Genomic DNA, 27,202 nt, shown 5'->3' with positions numbered 1-27,202 from the left:
TTTACCTGCTACACCACAGCATTGTCCCTGACTTATTAATTTAAATTATGATTGACTCATCATGATGAATTTCCTCACTAATTGTGAAACTATAGGTTATTTCAAGTTTTCATATCTATGCAAACTGTCAATGTTATTTCTTCTTTTCTATCATCCCTTTTTTGGTTCTTATTGTGCCAGTTTTGTTGGATAGAAATAGCAATCATAGTATGGAATAAGCTACCATTTGGGAAATCTGCATTCCATACTGAAGTGCTGGTTCAAATCTTGACTAATCAACTTCTGATCCAATTCTGTGCTAGTGTACCTGAGAAGCAGCAGATGATGGCTCAAGTATTTGAGTCCTTGCAACCCACGTGGGAAACCTAAATGGAGTTCCTGGCTCCTGGCTTCAACCTGGCCCAATCCTGGCTATTGTGGCCATTTGGGAAGAGAGCCAGCAGATAGAAAATCTCTCTGTGTCTCTTCTCTATCATAAATAAATAAATAAATCTTTTTAAAGAAAAAATAGAAAATATTGCTGCATTTTTCTATTTTTTTAAATAGGGAAATATATAATATGTTCTCTATAGTCACCTTACTGAGCAACAAAACCCTAAAACTTCTTGCTCCTATCTATTTATAATATAGTACCTATCAACCAATCTTTCCCCATCATTCCTTTCCACTTCCCTCCCTATGCCCTGGTAATCATCATTATATTTTTAACTTCTGGGAGATAACCTATTTTCTGGACTCCACATATGAGTAAGATGATGCAATATGTGACTTACTGTGCCTGGCTTATTTCACTTAACATAGTGACTTCCAGTTGAATCTGTTTTGTTGCAAATAACAAGATTTCATCCTTTTTATGGCTGAATAATATTCCATTGTGTATATGCACCACATTTTCTTTCTTCATTCATCTGTGGATGGACACTTATGTTGTGTCCATTTCTTAGTTAGAGGTATAGCAGTGTAGCTTGTCTCTTGAACAAATGGACTTCATTTCTTTTGGATATATACCCAGGTGTGGGGAGCAGCTCGGACTAGACTAAGTTACTGGAATTAAGACTTATTCTATGCATCTGCTCTCCTCTGTGGGGAGCAGCTCGGACTAGACTAAGTTACTGGAATTAAGACTTATTCTGTGCATCTGCTCTCCTACAATATGGCACTGGGAGAGGAGAAAACAGCTTCTACCCAGCTGCCTCCAGTTCAACTAATAAACTGTAGGACTTGCTCCTGATTGGAGGAGAGCAGCGTACTCGGCGTGTGGGCAGCCGAGTTAGGATTGGCGGAGGAGGACTATAAAGGAGGAGAGAGACGGCATGCACCAGGAACATCTATGGGGAACATCTAGCTGAAGGAACACCTGTGCAGCCCCCGAGAAGAGCCGGCCGGCGGTGTGCCGCTCCCCTGCGGAAGTGGGGAATGCGGCCAGGGGGAACTGCCCTTCCACGGAGGTGGAAGGGATAGTAGCCAACCCGGGAAGAACCAGCAGCAAACCCGGGGAGGGCCGAGCAGACGAAAGAACAGCGCAGGGTCCTGTGTTGCTCCTCCACGAAGAGGGGGAGCGACATAATGGTGCCGTGACTCGGATATGAAGCCTAGGCAGGGCTTAGTGTCGTTCCTCCACGAAGAGGGGGAGCGACATAATGGTACCGTGACTCGGATAGGAAACCTAGCTCGGATAGGAAACCTAGGACGGATAGGAAACCTAGGAGGGAAGAAGCGGGAAGAAACGGGAAGAAGTGGAAAATTACCGGAGAGAGAGACTAGCGAAGAGCCTAGGGGAAAGCCGGACGAGAAAGGTGCCGGAAGAAGCTATTGAAAGCCTAGGCATAGACTTGGATATGGACTGTGGGAAAGAAGTTAGGATTTGAAAGCGAAAGTGAAAGCTTTCACAGACTCGGATGCGGACTATGGCGGGGAAGCTAGGAGATTGAAAGCGAAAGTGAAACCTGGAGGAGGCTTGGACTCGGATACGGACTGTGGGAAAGAAGTTAGGATTTAAAGTGAAAGCAAGAAGAAACTTAGACTCAGATACGGACTGCAGGTTGAAAGTGAAAGTGAAACCTATAAGAAACTTAGACTTGGATACGGACTGTGGGGAGAGGCCAGGAGAAATGAGGGAGGAATATTGTTGGAAGAAAACTTAGGGAAACACACCGGGTAGAGAAAAATGTTAGGGAGGATGAAGCCGCGAGTGCAGGCCAAGCCATCTTGGAATTCTTCAAGTCACCCTGGGGAGCAAGAGGCGAAGATCTGGAACCAGAGGCAGAGACGTGGGCCGCCAGAATTCGCCAGGTTAGTCCGGGGAACTTGGACTGAATGCCGGTGGTGGCGGAAACATTCGCGGAAGCCGCCGCGTGCAGAGAGAGCACGGGGCGTTGGCGCGAGGCCGTGGTGCGGGCGCGAAGTGCGTGGAGACCGCGGAGCGTGTGCGCAGAGCCGGGAACCCGCCGGCGGGGCGAGGCGCCAGGAAGCCGCGCAGAGCTGTGAAGCCGCCGCGGGGCGGGCGCCGGCGGGGCGAGGAGCCGGGAAGCTGCGCAGATGAGAGAGGCGCGGGCTGAAGCGGCTCAGCCGGAAAGCTGCCGAGAAGCAGCCTCGGGGCGGGCGCAGCCGGGAAGCCGCGGGGATAAGAATGAGAGCGGGAAGCCGCAGGGATAAGAGAAACAGAAGTTTAGAAGTAAAGTGAGAAAAATAGGAATGCTGGAAGATAGAAGTAAAATGGGAGAAATAGGAATGCCCGGAGATAGAGAAATAGAGAAATAAAAAGGCCTCCCTACAACACTGCAATGTGAGAGCTTGGATTCGGTCTGCCTAATCAAGTGAGGCGATGAGCACCTGCGGGCAGCTAGCAGCTTATGCGCCGCAGGTCACCGAAGACAGGCACGAATTAACATCAGTAAGGCTTCCCCACAATACAACAATATTAAGCTTGGATTCGGTCTGCCTGATTTAAGGCGGTAAGCGCCAGCAAGCAGCTCGACCAGAGTATGAGCTGCAGGTCACCGAAGATAGGCACGAACCAACACTAATAAGTCTCCCCCACAATAAGGCAATGAGAAGGCTTGGGTTCGGTTTGCCTGATAGGTTTTGTAAGCCCCTGCGGGCAGAGCAGAGCATGCGCTGCAGGGCACCGAACACAGGCACGCATCAGCGCCTAAAAACCTCCTCACAACATGGCGAAGAGAGGACCCGGATTCGGTTTGCCTGATTGATAGGACTTGTAAGAGCCTGTGGCAACTCTAGCAAGTAGAGCAGAGTGTGTGCCGCGGGACACCGAAGACAGGCGCGTATCAACGCCAAAAAAATAAAAAGAAAGGGGGATCTGTGGGGAGCAGCTCGGACTAGACTAAGTTACTGGAATTAAGACTTATTCTATGCATCTGCTCTCCTCTGTGGGGAGCAGCTCGGACTAGACTAAGTTACTGGAATTAAGACTTATTCTGTGCATCTGCTCTCCTACAATATGGCACTGGGAGAGGAGAAAACAGCTTCTACCCAGCTGCCTCCAGTTCAACTAATAAACTGTAGGACTTGCTCCTGATTGGAGGAGAGCAGCGTACTCGGCGTGTGGGCAGCCGAGTTAGGATTGGTGGAAGAGGACTATAAAGGAGGAGAGAGACGGCATGCACCAGGAACATCTATGGGGAACATCTAGCTGAAGGAACACCTGTGCAGCCCCCGAGAAGAGCCGGCCGGCGGTGTGCCGCTCCCCTGCGGAAGTGGGGAATGCGGCCAGGGGGAACTGCCCTTCCACGGAGGTGGAAGGGATAGTAGCCAACCCGGGAAGAACCAGCAGCAAACCCGGGGAGGGCCGAGCAGACGAAAGAACAGCGCAGGGTCCTGTGTTGCTCCTCCACGAAGAGGGGGAGCGACATAATGGTGCCGTGACTCGGATATGAAGCCTAGGCAGGGCTTAGTGTCGTTCCTCCACGAAGAGGGGGAGCGACACCCAGGAGTGGGATTGCTAGACCACAGTGTAGTTCTATTTCCAGTTTTTTAAAGAACCCCCACATTGTTTTCTACAATGGCTGTACTAATTTACAATCCCACTAACAGTGTCCAAAAGTTCCCTTTTCTTCACATATTTGCCTGCACTTGTTATCTTCTTTTTGATAATAGCCAATACTACTAGAATGACATAGTATCTCATTGTGATATAGATTTACATTTCCCTGATAACTAATGATGTGGAACATTTTTTCATGTATCTTTTGACCATTTTACGTCTTCCTGTGAGGAATATCTGTTTATATCTACTGCCTACTTTTAATTGGATTATTTGTTTTGTTATTGAGTTCCTTATATATTCTGGATATTAATCCCTTATATATAAAGTTTGTGAAAAGTTCTCCATTCTATAGGTTGTCTTTTCACTCCAATGATTGTTTCCTTTGTGGTACAAAACTCTAGTTTCATGCAATCCCATTTGTCCATTTTTGCTTTGATTTCCTCTGCTTTTAGGACCTGATATAGAAAATTCTTGCTCACTCCAATGTCCTGAACTGTTTTCCTTATGTTTCCTTCTAATAGTCTCAAAATTACAGGTTCTTTAGTTCTTTAATCCATTTTGAGTTGATCTTGGTATATGATGAGAGATAGGAGTCTAGTTTTATTCTCTTGCATGTAGATATTTAATTTTCCCAGAATCACTTGTTAAAAAGATTATCCTTTTTTCAGTGTATATGCTAAGCACTCTTGTCAAAGATCAGTTTAATATAGATTTGTGGGTTTACTTCTAGAGTCTTGAATCCATTCTATTTGTCTATGAATCTGAATCTGATTTTATTAAAACAGCCAACACAATGCTGTTTTAATTACTGTAGCCTTGTAATGTATTTTAAAGCCAGGTAGTGTAAGGCCTCCTGTTTTGTTCTTTTTGCTCATTATTGTTTTGCACAGGGAGAAGGGGAAGGGTGTTGTGGCACAGTGGTTGAAGCTACCACATGGAAAAGCTACATCCCATATCATGGAGTGCCTGGGATTGTATCCTGCTTCCGTTTCAAGTCCAGCTTCCTCCTAACTCCCTTGAAAGGCAGTAGATGATGGCCTAAGTACTTGTGTTCCTAGAAGCCACACAGAAGACCCAGATGGATTTCTTGTTGCAATCATTTGGGGGAGTTAACCAATGGATGGAAGATCTTTCTCCATCTGTCTCTTTCTCCTTCAACCCCTTATCATATGTAAAGTTTGAGAATATTTTCTCCCGTTCTACAGGTTGTCTTTTCACTCCAATTATTTCCTTTGCTATACAAAAGCTCTTTAATTGCGTGTGATCCATTTTGTTCATTTTTGCTTTTATTTCTTGTGTTTTTAAGGCCTGATACAGGATATCTGCCTTTTAATTAAATAAATTAAACACCTTTTTAAAGGTAGTAGTACTATTAAAAGTAACATTGCTTTCACTATTTGGGAAATTTTGTAGTTCTACATGAATTTTAACAGTGTTTTAGCTTTGTGAAAACCATCTTGAGATTTTGATAGGGATTACACTGAATCTGTAAATTGCTTTGGGTAATTGGCAAATTTTAATAATATTAATTTTTCCAATCTATGAACACAGGATATCTTTCCATTTCTTTGTGTCTTCTTCAATTTCTTTCATCAAAGATTTAATTGAAGGGCTACTTCACCTCTTTGGTTAAATTTATCCCCAGGTTTTTTGTTTGTGTGTTTGCTTGCTTGCTTGCTTCTGGCAACTACTGAAAATTGGATTGCTTTCTTGATTTCTATTTCAGATGATTCACTATGTGAATTTCTATGTGATTAATCATATCATCTATGAAACCTGGCAGTGTTTTTTCTTCTTTCCTATTCCCCTGCCTTTTATGTTTTGTTCTTACTGTGATAATGCTGTTGAATTGAAATAATGATCATAGTATCCTTCTCTTACTTTGATATCAAAGACAAAATGTTGAGCACTTCATTGCTGAGTATGATGTTTGCAGATTAGAAACAGAAAAGACCATCTCAAGCTACCTTACGTGACTCTCAATTCTTTTACATCTTATTACTTGGTTTCTCTTTGTACTGCATTTTCAGTCATTTCTTTAGATATACTTTCTGGTTCACTAATTGTTTGGCTGCACCTGATCTACAGTTTACCCTTCCCATCAAGTTCCTAGTTTTGCTTATTATCAACTTATAAGTTTCATTTGTTCATTTTATAGTTTTCTTTATTAAACATGTTTTAGATTCCATCTTTCATTCTGTGAGATTATTAAATATTTATACAAGGGTACTTCAATAAGTTGGAAAATGGAATTAACAGATAAGTTTATTTTGATGCAAAATATTTTAAGCCCATAGAAGGGGTCTTCAAAAAGTTATGTAAAATGTATATTGTGAATAAACATGCATGGATTTCAAAATTTTTTCCACCAAAATAAACTCATAATCCTCTCTCTGTCCCTCCCTCATATCTTTACTTCCTCCATCTCTCTCCCTCCCTCCCTCTCTTTCTCGCTCTCTTGCTCTCGCTCTCTGTCTTCTTTCTTTCTTTTTTTCTTTTCCTTTCTTTATTTTGAAATGCAGAGAGAGAGAGATAATCTTCCATCTGCTGGTCTGCTCCCCAAATGCCAACAATAGCCAAAGCTCGGACAAACCTTAATCCACATCTCCCACATGGGTAGCAAAGACCCAAGTATTTGGGCCATCATCTTCCAAGGTGTGTACTAGGGGGAAGTTAGATCAGAAGCAGAGGAGCCAGGATTAAACCATGCATTCCAATATGGGAAGTGGACATCCCAAGCAACATCTTTAACCACTGCACCAAATGCCCATCCCAAGCTTATCTTTAATTCTATTTTCCCATAAACTTGAAGTACTCTCTTGTTTATACTTGTACTACGAGTTGGCTAGCTATGGGCCACATTCCAAATCCAGTTAAACCAAGCCTGCTCCAGCAGGGTTTGTAAATAATTTTTTATTGAAACTCAGCCAAGCCCACCTCTTTCACATAAATCTTGATGGCTTTCATCCAACAATGGAAAAGTTGCAGCAGAAGCAATATGGCCTGTAAGCTTGAAATATATGTTTTTGCCATCTAGCTTTTCACAAAAAAAGATTCCAACCCTTGTTGTATTTGACAATTTCAACATCATTAAGCTCTACAGGTCTAAATGTGCTGTCCTTTTTAAAAAATTTTGGATTCTCATGTAATCCTTGTACATTTTTACTGTGCAATATTTCAACACATGGAATATGGTGTGAACTGTTAGAAATCAAGCAGTTAGCACTCCCATCTCCTTTTCTTTATGTTTAGAGCCTGCTGGCTTCCCTCTTCCAATTCTTTATACATTATATGATACAATATTGTGAACCGTACTCACCCCACTGTGCTGGGAAACATTAAAACCTATTCAATCTAGCTGTGCTTTTTCACCTGTTATCCAACTTCCTTTTATCCACTTCTTTCAATCCTTCCCACTCTCTATTAACCACTATTCTTTTTCTTAATATTTATTTATTTATATGTTTGTTTGAAAGGTAGAGTTAGAAACATGCCAGGAGATTCCAATTCAATCCCATCAAGGTGGCATGTACCAATGCCATCTCACTAGTCCAAGTGATCAGTTTCAGTTCACAATTGATCATAATGATAGGTCTAAGAGTCAAAGGGATCACACAAACAAGACTAGTATCTGCTAATACTAACTGATAGAATTTAAAAGGAGAGAACAATCCAACATGGGAAGCAGGATACACAGCAGACTCATAGAAGGGCAGATGTCCTAAACAGCACTCTGGCCTCAGAATCAGCCCTTAAGGCATTCAGATCTGGCTGAAGAGCCCATTAGAGTATTTCAGGCATGGAAAGCCAAGACACTCTGGCAAAAAAAAAAAAAAAATGACCTAAATGAAAGATCTCTGCGAGTGAGATCCCAGTAGAAAGAACAGGTCATCAAAGAAGGAGGTACCTTTCTCTGAAGGGAGGAGAGAACTTCCACTTTGACTATGACCTTGTCTAAATATGATCAGAGTCGGCAAACTCAAAAGGCCTCCATAGCCTTGGCAGCTTACAACAAGAGCCTAGGGTGATTACTAATGCCATAAACAAGAGTGTCAATTTGTTAAGTCAACAACAGGAGTCACTGTGCACTTACTCCTCATGTAGGATCTCTGTCCTTAATGTGCTGTACATTGTGATTTAATGCTATAACTAGTACTCAAACAGTATTTTTCACTTTGTGTTTCTGTGTGGGTGCAGACTGTTGAAATCTCTGCTTAATATATACTAAATTTATCTGTATATAAAGATAATTGAAAATTAATCTTGATGTGAATGGGATGGGAGAGGGTATGGGAGATGCGAGGGTTGCGGGTGGGAGGGTTGTTATGGGGTGGGACGCCACTGTAATCCAAAAGCTGTACTTCGGAAATTTATATTTATTAAATAAAAGTTAAAAAAAAAAGAACAGGACCATGTAGTCAATGGTTGAACAATTCCATGTATTGTAATTGTTCCCAAGGCTTTGTACAATAAATAACTGTGTCATGCATAAACATTAAAAAAAAAAAAGAAAGAAAGGCAGAGAGAGAATCTTACACCAATGGTTTATTCCCCAAACGGACACCACAGCTAGAACCTGGCCAGACAGAATCCAGGAGCCAGGAGCTTCATCTGGAACTCCTGCGTGGGTGGCAGGGGCCCCAAACACTTGGGCCATCTTCTGCTACTTTCCCAAGCACATTATCAGTGAATGGATAAAAATGGAACAACTGAGACTCAAACAGGCTCTCTTATTGGATGCTGGCACTGCAGTTGGTGGCTTAACCCTCTGCACCAAAATGCCAGGACCTAGTAATCATTATTCTAAGTTGAGCTTAACTTTTAAAAAATTTCTATGTATGAAAGAAAGCAGGCAGTATTTGTCTTTCTTCATATCACATTTTCTTTATCCATTCATCTACTGATAATCACATATTGTGGTCATTATGAATAGTGTTATACTGAATAGGAAAGCTCAGGTATCCCTTTCATATGCTGATTACATTTCCTTTGAATATACCTAGAGGGGCGGAATAGTAGATCACACTGTAGATTTTTAGTTTTCTTAGAAACCTCCATATTGTTCTCTATAAAAGCTACCAATTTGCAATCCCAACAACATTATTTAAAGATTCTCTTTTCTACACATCCTCACCAGCATTTTTTTTTTTTTGACAGAGTTAGTGAGAGAGAGAGAGACAGAGAAAGGTCTTCCTGCCGTTGGTTCACTCCCCAAATGGCCACTACGGCCGGTGCACTGCACTGATCCCAAGCCAGGAGCCAGGTGCTTCCTCCTGGTCTCCCATGCAGGTGCAGGGCCCAAGCACTTGGGCCATCCTCCACTGCACTTCCGGGCCACAGCAGAGAGCTTGACTGGAAGAGGAGCAACCCGGACAGAACCGGTGCCCCAACCGGGACCAGAACCTGGAGTACCGGCGCCGCGGGTAGAGGATTAGCCTAGTGAGCTGCGGCGCCGGCCGTTTTTTGTCTTTTTGATAGCAACCATTCTCACTGGAGTGAAAGGATATCTGATTTTGGCTTTGATCTTCATTTTTCTGATGACTGTGATACTGTACATTTCTTCATATATTCATTAGCCATGTGTTTCTTTTTTTAGTGATTATCAGTTCAGATCTTTTTCCCAAGTGAGATTTTTGTTGTTGTGGATAATGAGGGCTTTTTTTAGTTCCTTATATATTCTGGATATTTAATTTTTTTCAGATGAATAGTTTGAAAACATTTCCCCCATGCCATAGGTTGTCTCTTCCATTTATTCGTTTACTGAACAGAAGCTTCTTAGTTTGATATTACCCCATTTGTCTATTTTTACTTCTTTTGCCTCTGCTTTTGGAGTCAAATAAAAAAAAAGTCATTGCCTATATCAATATCTTGAAATGTTTATCCTATGTTTTCTTCTAGTAGTTTCACAGTTTCAGGTATTTTATTTAGGTCTATGATCCATTTTGAATTGATTTTTGTACAGGCAGGAGGAGGAGGAAGGGTCATATTTCAGTCTTAGACATCCAGTTTTCCCAATACCATTTATTGAAGAGACTGTTCTTTGTCCAGCATATGTTTTTGGCAACTTTATAAAGAATCATTTGTCTATAGAAGCTTGTATTCATTTCTGGGACTCTCTGTTCTGCTTCATTGGTCTGTGTGTCTATTTTTATGCCAGTACCATGCTGTTCTGGTTACAATAGCTCTGCAGTATGTCTTCCAATCAGGTCAGGTTTGTGACGCCTCCAGCTTTCTTTTTTGTTTAAGAGTTCTTTGGCTATTCAGGATTTGCTTTGTCCCCATATGATTCTTACGATGATTTTTTTCTAATTCTGTGAAGAGTGCTATTGGTATGTTAGTGGGGATTGCATTGAATCTGTAAATCACTTTGGGTAGTATAACCATTTTAATAATATTAATTCTTCGATACTTGGATATGATATAGCCTTTATTATGATAAGGTATGTTCCTTCTATATCTAATTTGTTCAGGGATTGTATCATGAATATATGTTGAATTTTATCATTGCTTTTTCTATGTCTATTAACATGATCACATGAAGTTTATTCCTTCTGTAGATCCAATGTATTATGCTTATTAATTGGCATATTTTGAACAACCCTTGTATCCCTGGAATAAGTGCCATTTGATCAAAGTAAATGATCTTTTATATACATTGTTAGGTTTGACTTACTAGTTGTTTATTGAGCATATTTTCATCTGTTTATCCAGGATATTGGTTTACAGTTTTCTTTGTAGTGGTTACCATGTCCTTATCTAATTTTGGAATCAAGATAATGCTGACCTCATAGAGTGAGTTTGGAGTGGTTCCCTGATATTCAGTCTTTTGGAATAGTTTGAGAAGAATTAATGTTACTTCTTCCTTAAACGTTTGGTGGAATTCAGCAGTGAAACTATCTGGTGATGGACCTTTTTGTGTTGGGAGACATTTTATTACTGATCCAATCTTGTTACTCATTGTTGTCTGTTTTCTTGATCTTCATGATCCAGTTTTGTTATATATAAACAGAGATTTATCTACTTCCTATAATTTTCCCAATTTGTTGGCATATGCTTGTGCAAAATAGTCCCTAATTTTATTTTGTATTTCTGTGGTTATCAATTGTGATATCCCCCTTTTTGTTTCTGATTTTTTATTTGAATCTTTTTCTAGATTATTGATTTTGCTTATCTTTTCCAAAAAAAAAACTGATCTCTAATTTCACTATCTTTTGTATTTTTTTAAAAAAATAACTATTTCGGGCCGGCGCCGCGGCTCACTAGGCTAATCCTCTGCCTAGCGGCGCCGGCACACCGGGTTCTAGTCCCGGTTGGGGCGCCGGATTCTGTCCCGGTTGCCCCTCTTCCAGGCCAGCTCTCTGCTGTGGCCAGGGAGTGCAGTGCGCCGGCCGCAGCAGCCATTGGAGGGTGAACCAACGGCAAAAGGAAGACCTTTCTCTCTGTCTCTCTCTCTCACTGTCCACTCTGCCTGTCAAAAAAAAAAAAAAAAAAAAAAAACTATTTCATTGATTTCAGCTTTGATCTTTATAATTTCCTTCTACTAACTTTGAGTTGTTTTCAAGATCTGTGACCTGCATTGTTAGATTTTTATCTGAGGTCTATTTTTTGATGTAGGTGTTTGTTATTATAAATTACCCTCTTAGTACTGCTTTACCTGTATCCTAGAAGTTTTAGTACGTTATGTTTTCATTTTCATGTTTCAAGGTTTTTTTTTTTTTAATTTCAAAACAGAAATAGAGTTCCTGTCTGCTGGTTCACTCCCCAAATGCTACAACAACCAGTGTTGGGCCAAATCCAAGCTGAGAGCTAGGAATTCAATCCAAATCTCCTACATGAGTGGCAGGCACCCATCCACTTGAGCCACTACAAGGGTACCTCTCAGAGTGCACATTGGAAGCTGGAATTATGAGCAGAGCCAAGATACAAACCAAAGCCCTTTGATGTGGGATGTGGAGGTCCTAACTGACATCTTGACTATTAGGCAAAAGACTGATCCCTGATTAAAGAAATTTATTAATTCATCTTTTGATTTCATCAATGAATTATAGTTCATTAAGGGGCATGTTGCTCTGTCTCCAAATATTTATATAATTTTTAGAATTTCTTTTGTTATTGATTTCTAATTTTATTCTGTTGTGACCAGAAAAAATACATAATATAATTTCATGATTTTTTTTTAATTTTTGAGAATTGTGTTGTGACCTAATATATTGTCTATCCTACAGAATGTTCTATATTCTGATTGGCAGAATATATATTCTGTAACTATTGGATAAACTGTTCTGCAAATGCCTGTTAATTCCACTTGGTCTGTAGTGAAGTTTAATTCTCACATTCCTTTGTTGGCTTTTCTTTTTCAGGTGATCTGTCCATTGATGAAAGCTAGTGTGTTGAAGCCCCCCCCCCCCCATATCACAATTGTCTTGCAGCTCAGTTCTGCTTTTTTTTTTTTTTTTTTTTGACAGGCAGAGTGGGCAGTGAGAGAGAGAGACAGAGAGAAAGGTCTTCCTTTTCCATTGGTTCATCCCCCAATGGCCGCTGCGGCCAGCACACTGTGCTGATCCGAAGGCAGGAGCCAGGTGCTTCTCCTGGTTTCCCATGCGGGTGCAGGGCCCAAGCACTTGGGCCATCCTCCACTGCCTTCCCTGGCCACAGCAGAGAGCTGGACTGGAAGCGGAGCAACCGGGACAGAATCCGGCGCCCTGACCAGGACTAGAACCCAGTGTGCCGGTGCTGCAAGGCAGAGGATTAGCCTATTGAGCCATGGCGCCAGCCATTTCTGCTTTCATATCTAATAAATTTTATTCTATAATTGGGTTTTCCAGCTTTAGATGGAAAAACATTTATAATCATTATAGCTTCTAGTTCTTCTCATTTAATCATTACATAATGACCTTATTTGTTTCTTTTTAAAATTTTTCCATTAAAGGCTGTTTTGTCTGATTTAAGAATAGATGCTCAAGCTTTTTTTTTTTTTTTTTCTATTTGCATGTAATGTCTTTTTCTATCTCTTTACTTTAAATCTACATGTACCTTAACTGGTGAGGTGAGCTTCTTTTAGGCAGCATATTACTGGTTCTTGGGTCCTTTTGTTTTCCCTTGTTTTTTTTTTTTTTTTCATCCATCCAGACATTCTGTATCTTTTTGTCTTTCAAGGATATTATTTATAAGTAATGACTAGTCCTCTCCATTTAAATTTTTTTCTTCTTTTTATTCTTCTAGTGTATTTTGTATATACACATATTTCCGTTATGGTAGTTATCCTTTTTCTTCTGTATATAGAACTCCCTTAAGCATGTTTTTTGAGGTTGATTTGAGCATTAATTACCCCAGTTTTTACTTGTCTTCAAAGTCTCTATTTTTCCTTAATTTGTGAAGGATAGCTGTGCTGAGAATGGTGCTCTTGGTTGGTAGATTTTTTTTTTCTTTTGAAACTTGGAATATATCATTCCATTTCCTCCTGACTTATAAAGTTTCTGCTGTAAAACTATTGTTAGTCCAAAAGGACCTCCCTTATATGTGGCTTGGCACATTTCCCATGTATATTTTATAATTCTCTCTTTGTGTTGTATTTTTGAGAGTTTGCAACATTTTATAGTGAAGATCTTTTCTGATCATGTCTATTTGAGGTCCCATGGGTCTCCTGTACTTGGAAATTCATATCTCTCTCCAGATTGGGAAAATTTCAGCTATTATTTCATTGAACATGTTTTCTATGCCTTTATGCCTCTCTTCTCTCTCAAGGCTCCCCACAATTCAAATATTTGTCTGACACTGAGCTTTAAGACAAAACCTTGAACTCACCTTTCTGCCCTATGCACTCCCCGATGTCTCTGCCTGTGGTTGAAGTCTTACTCCTTGTTCTCTGCTTGAGGTTGGAGGACAGGTGGTAGAGGCAATCTCTTGTCCCCCAAGACTAACACTAGCTGTCTTGTACCCAAGCCTCACAATCACTGGTCCCCGTTTAGATTCAAGGGTGATCAACAGGCCTGTGCCTAAATCTGCTCTTCATTGTCTCTACTAACTTTTGGTCATAGGGGTTTATTTTCTGATATGTTTTATAATTTTTGGCGGTGAGTTCCTATTTGTTAAAATATTATTTGTAGAAATTTTTTCAGATCTGCTTGTAAGATAGTTTCCTGCAGAAATGACTTGCATTTGTTCTTCTAGGAACCTAGCAGCAGGGCATGTCATTGGTCAAGGTCCCCCAGGAAAGAGACTCTGACAGGGAGGTTGTCATGGCGGCACTTACGAGGGAATTCTCCCATAGAAAACATCTTTAAGGGAAGAAGTTGGAATGAGGTTGAGGACAGATAGAGTGTAGAACTGCAGCGCAATGACAGTGATTCCATGGAGGAATTTTTTTAAAAAGATTTATTTGTTTATTTGAAAGTCAGAGTTACACAGAGAGAGGAGAGGCAGAGAGAGCGAGCAGTCTTCTATCTGATGGTTCACTCCCCAGTTGGCCGCAATGGCCAGAGCTGCGCCGATCCAAAGCCAGGAGCCAGGAGCTTCTTCTGGGTCTCCCACATGGGGGAAGGGGCCCAAGCACTTGGGCTATCTTCTACTGCTTTCCCAGGCCATAGCAGAGAGCTGGCTCGGAAGAGGAGCATCCGGGACTAGAACCAGCGCCCATATGGGATGCCGGCGCTTCAGGCCAGGGCGTTAATCCCACTGTGCCACAGCATCGGCCCCTCCATGGGGAAATTTAAAACAGGATTGGCCCCTTCAACAACTGCTCAAATTGAGAAAAGTGGGTCAGGCCCTTGTATGTCTTCATAAACTGATGTTAACATATTGACTGCCCCTGGGGAGCAACTTTTAGCTTGGGTAATGCACCTCCTGTCAGCTGAAGGCAATTGCTTGAGATGGACTCAGCTGTGAGCCATCAGCAGCCCTCACTTTGCAGCTAGGAGAATAAATGCCTGCCTTCTGCAAGGGGTGACCGAAGCAGCACACTACAGAATGGCATTCAGGTAACTTCCCATCAGGAAGCTCTTCTCACATAAGTTCTTGGCTTGGAGATTTGGGGGACCACATGGGTATTTTGAATGTAATTCCTAATGCTGTTAGAGTTTTAAATTCTCGGTGTATTTTCTCTTTCTATCCAAAGCCAACTCTGTGAGAGACAAGGCTCCCTACACTCTTCTTTCGCAGGTATTTATTCTAGTCATATTTTCACTGAGTTTATCTTTATGGCTTTCTTTGGGGGCCTCTAGGCTGAACTCTCACTTTGCTCAGACCCAGGCATGAGGAACTAGCAAGTTGTTCCACATTCAGGGTAACCTCAGGTCCCAGTGTTAGAATAAATCATCATTTCGGGGCCTCTTAGGGATTCCCTTATTCTATTTCTACCCTACCAGTACGCATTAAAAGAAACAAATTCCATATGCATTCCAGCAATACTATGTGCTTTGTACTAGAATAGCATTTTCAGAGTATCAAGTGTAACAGATTAAGCTGGCAGACACAATCCCAGGCGAATCTTAGGTACACTCAAATTTCAGAAGAAACTAATGCATGTCAATGGCTGTCAACCCAGAAGCCCCAAATCTTCCAAGTTTCATGTGTGAAAGTCCTTCAGTATGGTCTTCTCTGACCACTCCAACTAAACTTTTTCTGTAGATATTCTATATGCAATTTATTAAATATTTGCCACATGCTACATTCCATAATAATAAAATATTATTTATATCTTATGTACCCAACTAGATTATATACCTTATTATAAATTCCCTGTGCTTTGTAACTCCTTTCCCTTTTGCTCCACAGCACAGATTTACATGGAGTAATTGCTACATGAGTAGCTGTCAAATGAATGGTTTGTTCTCCATTGTGGTAACATTTTTCTCAGATTAATTCCCATTCTTAAGCATTATAAGAAGGGATTACAATGAAGTATGACATAATTGCTTGACTCAGTATATAGAAAATCCTTGAGACATAGTAAAGATAATATCTTACTGTAAGAAATTAATTTCACGGCAGAATTATATTGTATTTCTTTCTCTCTGACCTGAGCTAATGGGAAAAGAGGAAATTCTTGAAGACTACAGTGAGAGCCAATTTCAAAATATTTAAAACTTGTTTTGGCTTACAAAAGGCCAATTTCAAATCAATCCAGCAAATATTTATTGATCATCATTTATTGATGCGTGAGATACCATGGTAGGCATTCAACCTCTTGAGAACATCTCTGTTACAAAGTGAAGTACATCAGTAAAGCATCTGAAGCCTGTACATTTTTCTTTCCTCTACTGTTAAAATAACTGCAGCAACAGAAAAGGAATAAAGTCATCACTCCTGCCTAACTGGAATCCAAGAGTGAAGGCTAACTCTTCGTGTCCTAAGGAAAGTGCCACAGGGAGAGTCTTCATGTTCTGAGCACTTTATGCTGCAACTGGAAACCATAACGAAAGAAAGGAGAATCCATTTAGCTCTCCAGAGTGTGCTCCACCAAGTTGTCTCTTATTTATTGCTTTTTAATGAAATTTTTCATGTGCATCGAAACACAGTCTTTCAGCAATGGAAATGCATCTCAGAGATCCCAGCACTCTGTAGCGTCCAGTCTACACACAAACATTAATTTTGCTAGATGGAATTACCTAATGGATTTCGTTGTGCCTGGGGATGAGTATTTTTTTTCAGTTGTTGAACAACCTATTATGAACTCTTCCTCAGGATATAAGCTTTCAGAAAGTTCAGCAAATATTGTAAAGTGTCCTATTTTGCCTAAGAATATGATACTTAGCTGTGGAGCACCTAAAGTCGCCCTCTGAAAGCACACACAGCTTTTTAACCTGCCATCAAAATTAAAAGTGTTTATTTTCTCAGAATTGTACCTAAGTACACGAAATATGTTCTCTTTATGTTAATAAATAAATAATAAAAATTTTTTCTTCAAAAAAATTAAAGAAGTGTTTTAAAGAGAGGGATTTGGGAGGGAAAGAAGATTGTCAATATATATATTCCTACCTGTGAAAAGTAATTTAACAATGAGTTTAATTATTCTATAGGTTTTCCTCACCCCCATTGCTCTAAAAAAAGCCAACCTCATTAAAATTGCTGTAATTGTACAGGATGTTTTGGGTTACAAGTTAGAGAAAACCTGACTCAAACTGGCCTATATAATAAAGAAATATATTATGTAAGTGGAATTCCAGCACTAGAATCAATTGTTTGGCTCCTCAAGGTCAGTGCAGACCCAGGCTTTCTGTCTCCTTAACAACCTCAATGAGCTTGGGGGATTCTGTTGACCCTAAGCTCCTTCCCCTCCATGATGACCATTAGCCAGTGGAAAACAAAATTACTTAATTTACACTAATAAGATGAATAAGAATTAATAAGAATACATTAATAAATTAATAATAATGGTTTACATTCAATAAGAAAGTGAATTGCCACTCTTCTACCCTATCCCCACTGCTGTAGAATGATAATCCCTCCTTTGAATCTGTGTGAATTTATAACACATGCCCATCCCCAAACTAGTGTTGCCAGTGGGTACCCAAGCTCTATGTCCCAGTCTGTTTTCTGTGGCTGTAACAGGATGCCTGAGACTGGGTCATTGATAAACACAGAGGTTTATTCAGCTCGCAGTTCTGGAGGCTGGGAAGTGCAATGCTGCAGTGCCAATATTTGCCTGACCCCGTGAAGTCCTTGTGATGCTCCAGGCATGGTGGAAAAGCAGAAGGGCAAGCGAGTGTGTGTGGAGGAGAGAAACGGGGCAGGATTTACTCAATAGCTAACACACTTCCATGAGAAAAGCAGTCACCTCTTCATGAGGGCTCCCACTCCATAACCTCATCATCTCCCACTATGTCCCACCTCTCAGGACAGCTGCATCGAAGGATGATGCCTCAGCGTGGGTTTTGATAGGGACAAACTGTATTTAAACAGTCACCTTTTTTAATTGGCTAATCAGGATTCAAGCAGGATTTAAGCTGAAGATGGGGTGAACATCTGAACAAAATCAGAATCCTGGTAGAGTTTAAGAAGGAAAGCAAATTTGAAGGAGCTGCCTTAACATTCACTACAGTCTTCTTTTTGTTTTGTTGAAATGCAGAGAGACTGAGAGGGAGACAGACACACAGAGAGAAATCTGCCGTTTGCTGGCTCATTCCCCAAATGCCTGCAACAGCCAGGACTAGGCTAAGCCGAAGCCAGGGACGGAGAACTCAATCTGGGTCTCCATATGGGTGGCAGGGACCCAACTATTTGACCACCTGCTGCTTTTCAGGGTACACATTAGCAGGAAACTAGAACTGGGAAAGGAGCAAGGACTTGAACCTGAGAATTTGGTCTCAAGCAGTATCTTAACTACTGTACCACACATATATCCCTGGTGTCTGTTCTTATATTTTTTAAAAGGCAGCATTAGGGGCCAGCGCTGTGGCGCAGCAGGTTAACAGCCTAGCCTGAAGCACCGGCATCCCATATGGGCACCGGCTTGAGACCCAGCTGCTCCTCTTCTGATCCAGCTCTCTGCTGTGGCCTGAGAAAGCAGTAGAAGATGGCCCAGGTCCTTGGGTCCCTGCACCCACGTGAGACACCTGGAGGCAGCTCCTGGCACCTGGCTTCAGATCGGCCCAGCTCCAGCCGTTGCGGCCAGTTGGGGAGTGAACCAGCAGATAGAAGACTCCTCGCTCTCTCTGCCTCTCCTCTCTCTGTGTAACTGTGACTTTCAAATAAATAAATAAATCATTTTTTTAAAAAAAGGCAGCCCTATAAATCCTCTACTATATTCAGATAAATTGTGTCTTTAGAAGTACTAGAAAATGGACTGTTTGTGGCTTTTAGCAACAGAGAAAACATCTCTACAGCACTTCTCTTTTCATTTTATATGATGCGTTCCATATCCTCAATCACTGTTGTAGAAAAACACAAGACCCACTAAGAAGTATGCTTCTCAGATATCAGTTACCTAAGAAGGAAGCAAATAATCACAAATTAAGAAACTGAACAATGATTTGATTATTGCAGCCCAATTCACAATAGCTAAGAATTGGAATCAACCCACATGTCAATCAACTAGTGGCTGAGTAAAGAAAATGTGGTATATATACACTATGGGAGTACTTCTCAGCCGTAAACAGAATGAAATCCTGTCTTTTGCAACAAAATGGATGCAACAGGAAACCATTATGCCTAATGAAATAAGCCAGTCCTAAAAAGAAAAATATCATATTTCCCTCATCTGTGACAACTGAGAGTACAAAAAATGTAGTGTATATGAGCAAAATTGACAGTTTGAGATTTGATCATTGTTTACAGCCCTTGTCTCCACTGATGACGACCAGTGTTTTATTGTCTTTTTTTTTCTTCTTACTATTTGTTGAATTCTTTACTTAATGGAGGGTTAAGCTTATGATTAAAAAATAAACCAAAAGTATGGCATTGTAAAAATTAAAAGAATAAGAAAGGAAGGAGGATGAAGGGTGGGAGCATGGAGAGGAGGAAGGGTAGGGTGGGAAGCATCACGATGCACATAAATCTGTACATGTGAAATTTGTTCACCTTATATAAATTTAAAATTATTTTTTAAAAATGCCTATGAAGAGGTCAAGAAAGAAAAACACCACCACAAACAACAGCCAAGTTTAAAGGTATCCGCAGTGTAATCTTCCATATTCTGTTGTTTCTGGTGTTCACAGTGAAATATACTTGCAGAAGCATCTGTCTCAGATCTTTCAGTTCTTTTTTCCTAAAGACATTAAGAGACGTTTCTTTTATTATTATTATTTCAAAGGCTGAGTTACAGAGAGAGGGGAGAGAGAGAGCACTTTCATCTGCTGGTTAACCCACCCCACACCACCCCACCCCCACCAAATGGCTGCAACAGCCAGGACTAGGCCAGGCCAAAGACAGGAGCCAGGAGTCAGGAGATTCTTCTGGGTCACTCACATGGGTACAGGGCCCAAAGACTTGAACCTTCCTCCATTGCTTTTCAAGGTACATGAGCAGGGAGCTGGATTAGAAGTAGAGCAGATGCAACTCTAACTAATGTCCTTATGGATGCTGGTGCTGCAGGTACTTGCTTAACTCACTATGCCACAGCATCAACCCAGACTGTTCAGTTCTATGGGGCCAGGAGAATATTTTCCTGTAGGGGTAACAATAGTAACTATTAAGTATTAAGAGGCTCAAAATTAGTCACTTCCCAGACAATATCTCAGTGGCACTGTGACTGTAAACCTATCATGGGCAGGAAATGCAGTCCCCCTGGCATTTGCCACCATACCTGGCACATGATGTAACCTTAATAAATGTGCTAAATGAAACCATTTTTATGCAATAGTACATTGTTTTTTTTTTTTTTTTTGCAATTTAATGATTAGGACTCATTGACTCTAAATACTTAAACATTTTGATCAAGGACATAAGCCAAGTAACGAAGTTCAGGTTAGAATCCAGTCTTATTCTCTTTCTCCTTCTCGATGAAAGGGAAATATATCCAAGAAGATAAAGCCAATGACTTGAAGATAAGAATGGAAAAAAGGAAATATCTGAAATTTGAGGGTTTTGAATACCAGTGCATTTCCTTATTTAGAAAACATGTTCCAGACACATCAGTTTATCCTAAGGAAATGCAAGGAAGAACAAAGACTACTACCTGGTTGCATACATACCCCTGGTTTGTTTGTTTGTTTTTTTTTTTTATAACTATATTTTTATATTGGAGGGGCATTGGGGAGAAGTGGGGGAAAGCAGCCCCTAACTCTGGGCCCTAGTCAGTGGCAGCTTCTTGTTCCATAGGGTTAAGGAAGACTTTGAGGAAATAAAAGTTGTTTGGACAACTCCAGGTGTAGTTGCTTTGCATGCTGTGATGGGCAGAGGGATGAAGTGTGGAGGCCCCTCACACCCTCCATGTGGCCTCAGACTATGTCCTGGAGCCCTGAGGGCGGAGAAAGCGCCACTTTCATTCTTGCTTCTTGGGGTTGTTGACGGCCACGTAGTGATAGAGAACGACGAGCAGGAAGAGCGACACGCCCAGCATGTTGGCGAAGATGGCGAGCTGCACGTCCGTGATCATCCTGCCCCGCCCGCCTCGGACCCTACACCGCCTCCACACAGCGCAGAGGTAGGAGACCTGGACCGGAACTCCGTCGTGCCAGCGCTGGCCAAGCACGCCACTTCCGGCCGCGCGGCGCTGTCGGAGCGGCCTCTCTTTTTTTTTTTTCTTCCACAGAGTACAATATATGAGGTATCTACATTCCTTGCTTTAGAACTCTGCCATTGTGATAACCCAATTGCCCCTGGTATCTATGGCCACTGTCCCTGGTGCTCCAAACTAAATGATTTGTTTCTATATGTCTCAAATGCAGACTCCCAACAATGGGATCTGAGTGGATCAGTTGTCAGTCACTGTCGAGCAGACAGAACCCAACTGGACAGAACTCTTTTATTCCTCCACCTCCTCATCTGCCTATCAGATTAGGTGTGGTCTCAGAGTGAGGAATTACAACACCAAGCAAAGGACACCTCAAGGGGAAACATGGATGGGTCACATATTCTAAGGTCACCCAGGGTGTCTGTTGCAAGTAGTGTCCTCTTAAGAGAACCACATTCTTTCTTTCCATTCAACTAATTAGAACCTCAGAGAACACAGCGAACTGACATGATGCAGACAGGAACCATAAAATTAACTATAGGATGAAGGGACTATATATACATATATGTGTGTATATATAATATATTATATACTAATATATTGTATATATGTAATATTAAACCGTCCTCACTGTGCATTAGCAATTATGCTAAGCATTTTATATGGATGCTCATTTAATTTTCACAATAACCCATGAGTTGAATACCAGTATTTATAGTATACACATAGAGGGACTTGAGACAAAGAGAGGTTAGAAAATTTTTCAGGTGTCACATAGCCACATGGCAACTTGACTCCAGAGTGTGTGCTTTTACTGCCCTGACATTGCTTTTAGTAGATGACTTGAGTTTTACAAGAAGAAAGAAATGTCCAGGGCCCAGACGCTTGAGGGAAAAGCAAAGCTAGTGTTGAAAGGAGAAGCTTGTGCCATGTGGCTATAGAGTGGGGACCACAGAAGGGGGCAGGTCCAAGAAGGTGGCACTGGAATTTCAGTTGCCTCTAATGGACAGAGTGGGGAGCTAGGGATATGAAGGAATTTCAAAGAGTTCATCAAAAAAAATTACAAAACAAGTTTGCTTTGATGTAAAATATTTTTGAAATCTATTCATAGTTTATTCATAATATGCATTCTCATGAAATTTTTGAAGATTCTTCTGTATGCTTGGATTTCAAATTTTTTGCACCAAAATAAACTTATCTTGTAATTCTGTTTTCCACGAACTATTAAAATTACATTTCTATGTGTTCTACATAAAACAGGAAGCCTCAAAATGTCAAGAAAAAATCCTTTTTCCATCTGGGAGAAGCTGAGGCAGTTTTTCATCTTACAAGGAACTGGGGATATGGCAGTCATATGAGAAGTGAGCTCCCCAGGACCCTGTGTTTTCAGAACATTAGCTATTAACTTATGCCTTGTGTCATGTAAGCACTACCAGTAAAGTGAAATCTGGCCCTGGACCACTCGGGACAAGCACCAAGCCACTCCATAGAAAGACCCGCACACATCAGGACTTTTACAGAATAAACCAGGATTTGTTGAATTTCTGATGACACAAAGTTTAAAGCTAAGCAAGAGATACTGACATAAAAGAGTAATTACAGTAAAGTGTAGAAATGTAATGGGAAAATATAGGGAAAAGAAGACTAACTTGACCAGGGTAGGGGACTAGCTCCCTGAGGGTGTACCTCTACACTGAGGTCTTTAGGGCATGTGTTTGCTATACTCCCTAATGGAGAACTGAAGAAGCTAACCTACAGGAATTTGTCTTCTTGCAATTCTGGCACTGAAAATTCTGAGATGGAGTGCAGGGGTCCAAACCAGCAGTTGAATCCCCTGTGCCCTAACACCTGACATTCTCACTGCATCTTTAAATTTAATCTACCATTATGATGTTTGTAACACACATATCTGGAAAAACAATGTAAGAAAGAGGTATGCCAAATCATGCAAGGCAAACAAGAGGAAACAGAAGTGGCAGTCATTTGGAGGGGAATGGAATTCAAAATAAACAGCATTAAATGAACCAAAGAAGGGTTTTTCTAAGGAAACTTTATAAGAATAGAACTTTCATTCTAAATAAATCATGTAGTTGTCATGATTTTATATAGTGCTACAATTGACAAATTCAGACTCATTGTAGGAATATTAAACCAAGTACCCCAAATCATCAAATTTAGTGACCAAAAAATAAAGACAATGGAGATTAAAATAGCATAATTTATGTTTAATAGATATAGGCAGAACTTTATCCAAAAAATACACAGTTCTTTCAAATATTCACAAAGTATAAACATTAAATGTACATTGGATCATAATATCAATAAAGACTACAAAGTAGAAATCATATCAGATACTTTCTCTGGCCTTAAAATAATAATAACAAAAATAAAGTCTCGCTGCTCCACTTTCAATCCAGCTCTCTGCTATGGCCTGGGAAAGCAGTAGAAGATGGCCCAAGTTCTTGGGCCCCTGCACTTGCGAGGGAAACCCAGAAGAAGCTCCTGGCTCCTGGCTTAGGATCAGCTCAGCCCTGGCTGTTGCAGCCAATTGAGGACTGAACCAGCAGATAAAAGACCTTTCTCTCTGTCTCTCCCTCTCTCTTATCTGTAACTCTACCTCTCAAAAAAAATAAATAAATAAAAATCTTTAAAACACACACACATACACATGCTTACAAGCATTTGCCCAGTAGTCTCTATAACCTCAACCTATATTCAATCCTCCAATCTCCTCATCTTAAACCCTTGCCACACAGCAGTCCAAAAAAAAAAAACCTGATAAGTTATAAAGTAAAACCCAAGCTCACTTTCTTTGATAATGTATACAGCTAGTTTTCCTCTCCCGAGTTCCAGTAGATACTTTAGTACCCGAAACCTCCCTACTCCTACTACCAAACTATTGTTCATTCACCACTCCAACAAGAGAGTCAGATTTAAAGAGATTAAGCTTTTAGTATAGTGAATCAAACGGGGCCTCTGGGGGCCATGTGATTTGATGGACAGACTGAAGAACTCTTGTTGGGTTTCAGCTGTTGATTATTCTGTATAATGTATTGGTTTACACGAAAGATGTGACATGCCATGGGCTTTCCCAAATAGCTTTCCCTATTCTCTGGTCTTTGATAAGTAACCAAATAGTAATAAACACCTTTTTAAAGTCACACCTGGGAATTTCTGAAGGCTGGGACGAAGTGATACAAATGACAATGCTGGGTTTGAGCAATCACTTTCAGGGTTAAATAATCCCAGGGGTGTTGCCACTCTATCCTGTACGCACAGAAGAGGAACCGATTGCCAGGTTGAATTATCCATGTTTTTTGAAAAAAGTTCCTCTGGTGGCTGTGAAACTGCTACAGATTGCTTTCTTTGCACTCTCGAGGAGCTGACAGGGCCCCAGATGGAGGTGTTTTTCAGCAAGCTGTCAAGCGATCCATCCATCAAAACAGCCACATCAGCGAGCTGAGTTTCCTTTCTCTGCCAAGAATGATATTGGGTCAGGTGGGAGAGGCCAGAGTATGATGAATCCAGGAAAAACAAAGGTCAGAGAAATGTGCACGAGAAATGAAAGAGATGTGGTTATATTCAAATTCTGAAGGTTGTATTTAAAGTTATTTTACAGAGACTGCATGATTTTTTTTCCTTTCTACTTTATTCTTAACAGAAACATGGAATTCATGATATTGACACTGAGAAGTTGTTTTGTGTGATTTTGAGGAAGTAAAGCTTCAAAGCTATATTAGAATTGCAGTGCCTAAAACATACTTAACTATCATCAGCCATCAATCGCCTCTTCATTCGTAGACCTAAAGAAGGTGTAACAGGATCATTTGAAATATTAAAGTTATAGTGATTTTATAGTGATTAGAAGTGAACTAACAAAATCCAGGAGTCACCCTGAGAGTCTTATCCTTTCTTATTGGCTTTACCTCATTTTGGAAACTGCTATTCACCTAAATAATAAAACCGTAGAAAAGCAGACAAATTCTATCCTCATTCCTGAAGCACCAGTGAGGCTGGAGAGATGCATTATGGGTAGAACAAGTAGAGCTTTTGTTTTCAGTTTTATATATGAATTTGCATGAATTGTGATTTTTTTTTTTTGGTATGGCCAGATGTTTAACCTAGCAGTTAAGATACCTGCCTTCCCTATCAGAGGACCTGAGTTCGATCCCCAGCTCCAACCCCTGAATGAGTCTTCCTTCCAATGACGACCCTAGGAGGCAACTGTACTGGCTTAAGTAATTGGGTTCCTGACACTCCTGTGGGAGAACTTACTGCATTTCCAGCTTCCAGCTTCAGCTCCAGCCATTGCAGGCATTTGGGAAATGAACTAGCAGATGAGAACTCTTTCTCCTGCCCCCCCACTCCACCCTATCCCTCTCAAATAAGCGGGGAAAAAAAAGTTAATTTTTTGCACCAAAAGAAACTTTTCTTTCCATTCCGTTTTCCACAAGTATTTTGAAGTGCCTACTGTTAATAATACTCTACGTTATCTTTAGTCATTGTAAAATGCCAGAGAAAGTCTTGAAAAATATTCGTAGCGATTGTAGTTTATTTACTTGGTTTACCCTTATACTTCTGTGGAAGACAATTATTCTCGACAATCTCCTTTATACCAACCCATTAATGAATATCTAATCTGCATCCCTCTGTGCAGTTCTGGTTCTTATATGCTAGAGCTGTGCTCCCTGAACTGGCTTCATTCCTGACACACCTAGAAATTGATGACACCTGTCTGGCACACCCAGGCGAGGAGACACTCCCACAGAGAGTCCCACAGCAGACAGAGCAACACCTCAGGTCATCTTAGGCAACTCAAGACCTTTAAAGGAAGAACATTGAAGAGCATTCAAATATAATGATTTTTAAAGATTTATTTATCTATTTGAAATACCGAGAGGGGGGGGGGGGGGGAAGGGATCTTCCTTTCGCTGGTTCACTCCTCAAATGGCTGCAACAATGAGGCTGGTCCAGACTGAAGTCAAGAGCCAGGAACTACATCTCAGTCTCCCATATGGATGGCAAGAACTTAAGTGCTTGAGTCATCATGTATGCTTCCCAGGTGCACTAGCCAGGAGCTGATCAAAAGTGCAGTAGCTGAAATTTTTTTTTTTTTTTTTGACAGGCAGAGTGGGCAGCGAGAGAGAGAGACAGAGAGAAAGGTCTTCCTTTGCCGTTGGTTCACACTCCAATGGCCGCCACAGCTGGCGCTCTGCAGCCGGCGCACCGCGCTGATCCGATGGCAGGAGCCAGGTACTTTTCCTGGTCTCCCATGGGGTGCAGGGCCCAAGCACTTGGGCCATCCTCCACTGCACTCCCTGGCCACAGCAGAGAGCTGGACTGGAAGAGGGGCAACCGGGACAGAATCCGGCGCCCTGACCAGGACTAGAACCCGGTGTGCTGGCGCCGCAAGGTGGAGGATTAGCCTAGTGAGCCGCGGCGCCGGCACTTTTATTTATTTATTTTTTTTTTTTTTTTGAGTAGCTGGAAATTAAACTGGCACTCCAATATTGAGTGTGAGAGTCCTAAGTGGTAGCTTAACCAGCCGTATCACAACAGCCACCCCCAAATATAATTTTAAGTACAGTAAAATGTTGATGGTTGCAAACATTGATTTTTAAACATCATCAATATCTCATGGATACCTGTAAGCCAGCAGCAGCTCTCTCATTTGGCCACAGCCTGCCACTTGGGAAGCTCTTCACCTAAGGGAGTGAGGTTCCCCATGGAAATGGGCCTCTCTTTACTGTTCTGCTCGTGGGGAGAATCCCACCAAGATTCTTTAGTGTACAGATTTCACATGTCCTCAAATTGCAAGTCTCAGTCTTGGGGCCGGTGCTGTAGGCGTGGGTAGGGCCGCCGCCTGCAGTGCCATCATCCCATATGGGTGCCGGTTCAAGTCCCAGCTGCTCCACTTCCGATCCAACTCTCTGCTATGGCCTGGGAAAGCAGTAGAAGATGGCCCAAGTCCTTGGGCCCCTGCACCCACATAGGGGACCTGGAGGAAATTCCTGGATCCTGGTTTCGGATTGGTGCAGCTCTGACCATTGCAGCAGACTGGGGAGTGAACCAGCAGATGGAAGACC

At 41.3% G+C, this 27,202-nt stretch overlaps 2 protein-coding genes and 1 long non-coding RNA gene across 5 annotated transcripts in view; 2 read left to right on the top strand and 1 right to left on the bottom strand.

The window, feature by feature from the left end:
* The window catches only part of CPA6 (carboxypeptidase A6), a 351,124-nt gene that overhangs the window by 117,392 nt on the left and 206,530 nt on the right, over nucleotides 1-27,202 (top strand). The gene's annotated exons all lie outside the window — the stretch shown is intronic.
* On the top strand, nucleotides 14,907-16,847 carry LOC149126234 (uncharacterized). The gene is made up of 3 exons (XR_016234937.1): nucleotides 14,907-14,982; nucleotides 15,120-15,163; nucleotides 16,282-16,847. It is a non-coding gene; the product is annotated as an uncharacterized LOC149126234 (long non-coding RNA).
* LOC108176510 (dolichyl-diphosphooligosaccharide--protein glycosyltransferase subunit 4) lies at nucleotides 20,641-21,167 on the bottom strand. The gene has a single exon (XM_017341383.4). It carries the CDS (start codon nucleotides 21,036-21,038, stop codon nucleotides 20,925-20,927), a length of 114 nt encoding a protein of 37 aa, XP_017196872.1. The 5' UTR covers nucleotides 21,039-21,167; the 3' UTR covers nucleotides 20,641-20,924.

The sequence above is a fragment of the Oryctolagus cuniculus genome, chromosome 6, assembly GCF_051225735.1.
Source record: "Oryctolagus cuniculus isolate XC-2025 breed Fujian yellow rabbit chromosome 6, ASM5122573v1, whole genome shotgun sequence".
In the NCBI taxonomy this organism is placed as follows: Eukaryota; Metazoa; Chordata; class Mammalia; order Lagomorpha; family Leporidae; genus Oryctolagus; species Oryctolagus cuniculus.
This window is presented reverse-complemented; position numbering and strand designations above follow the sequence as displayed.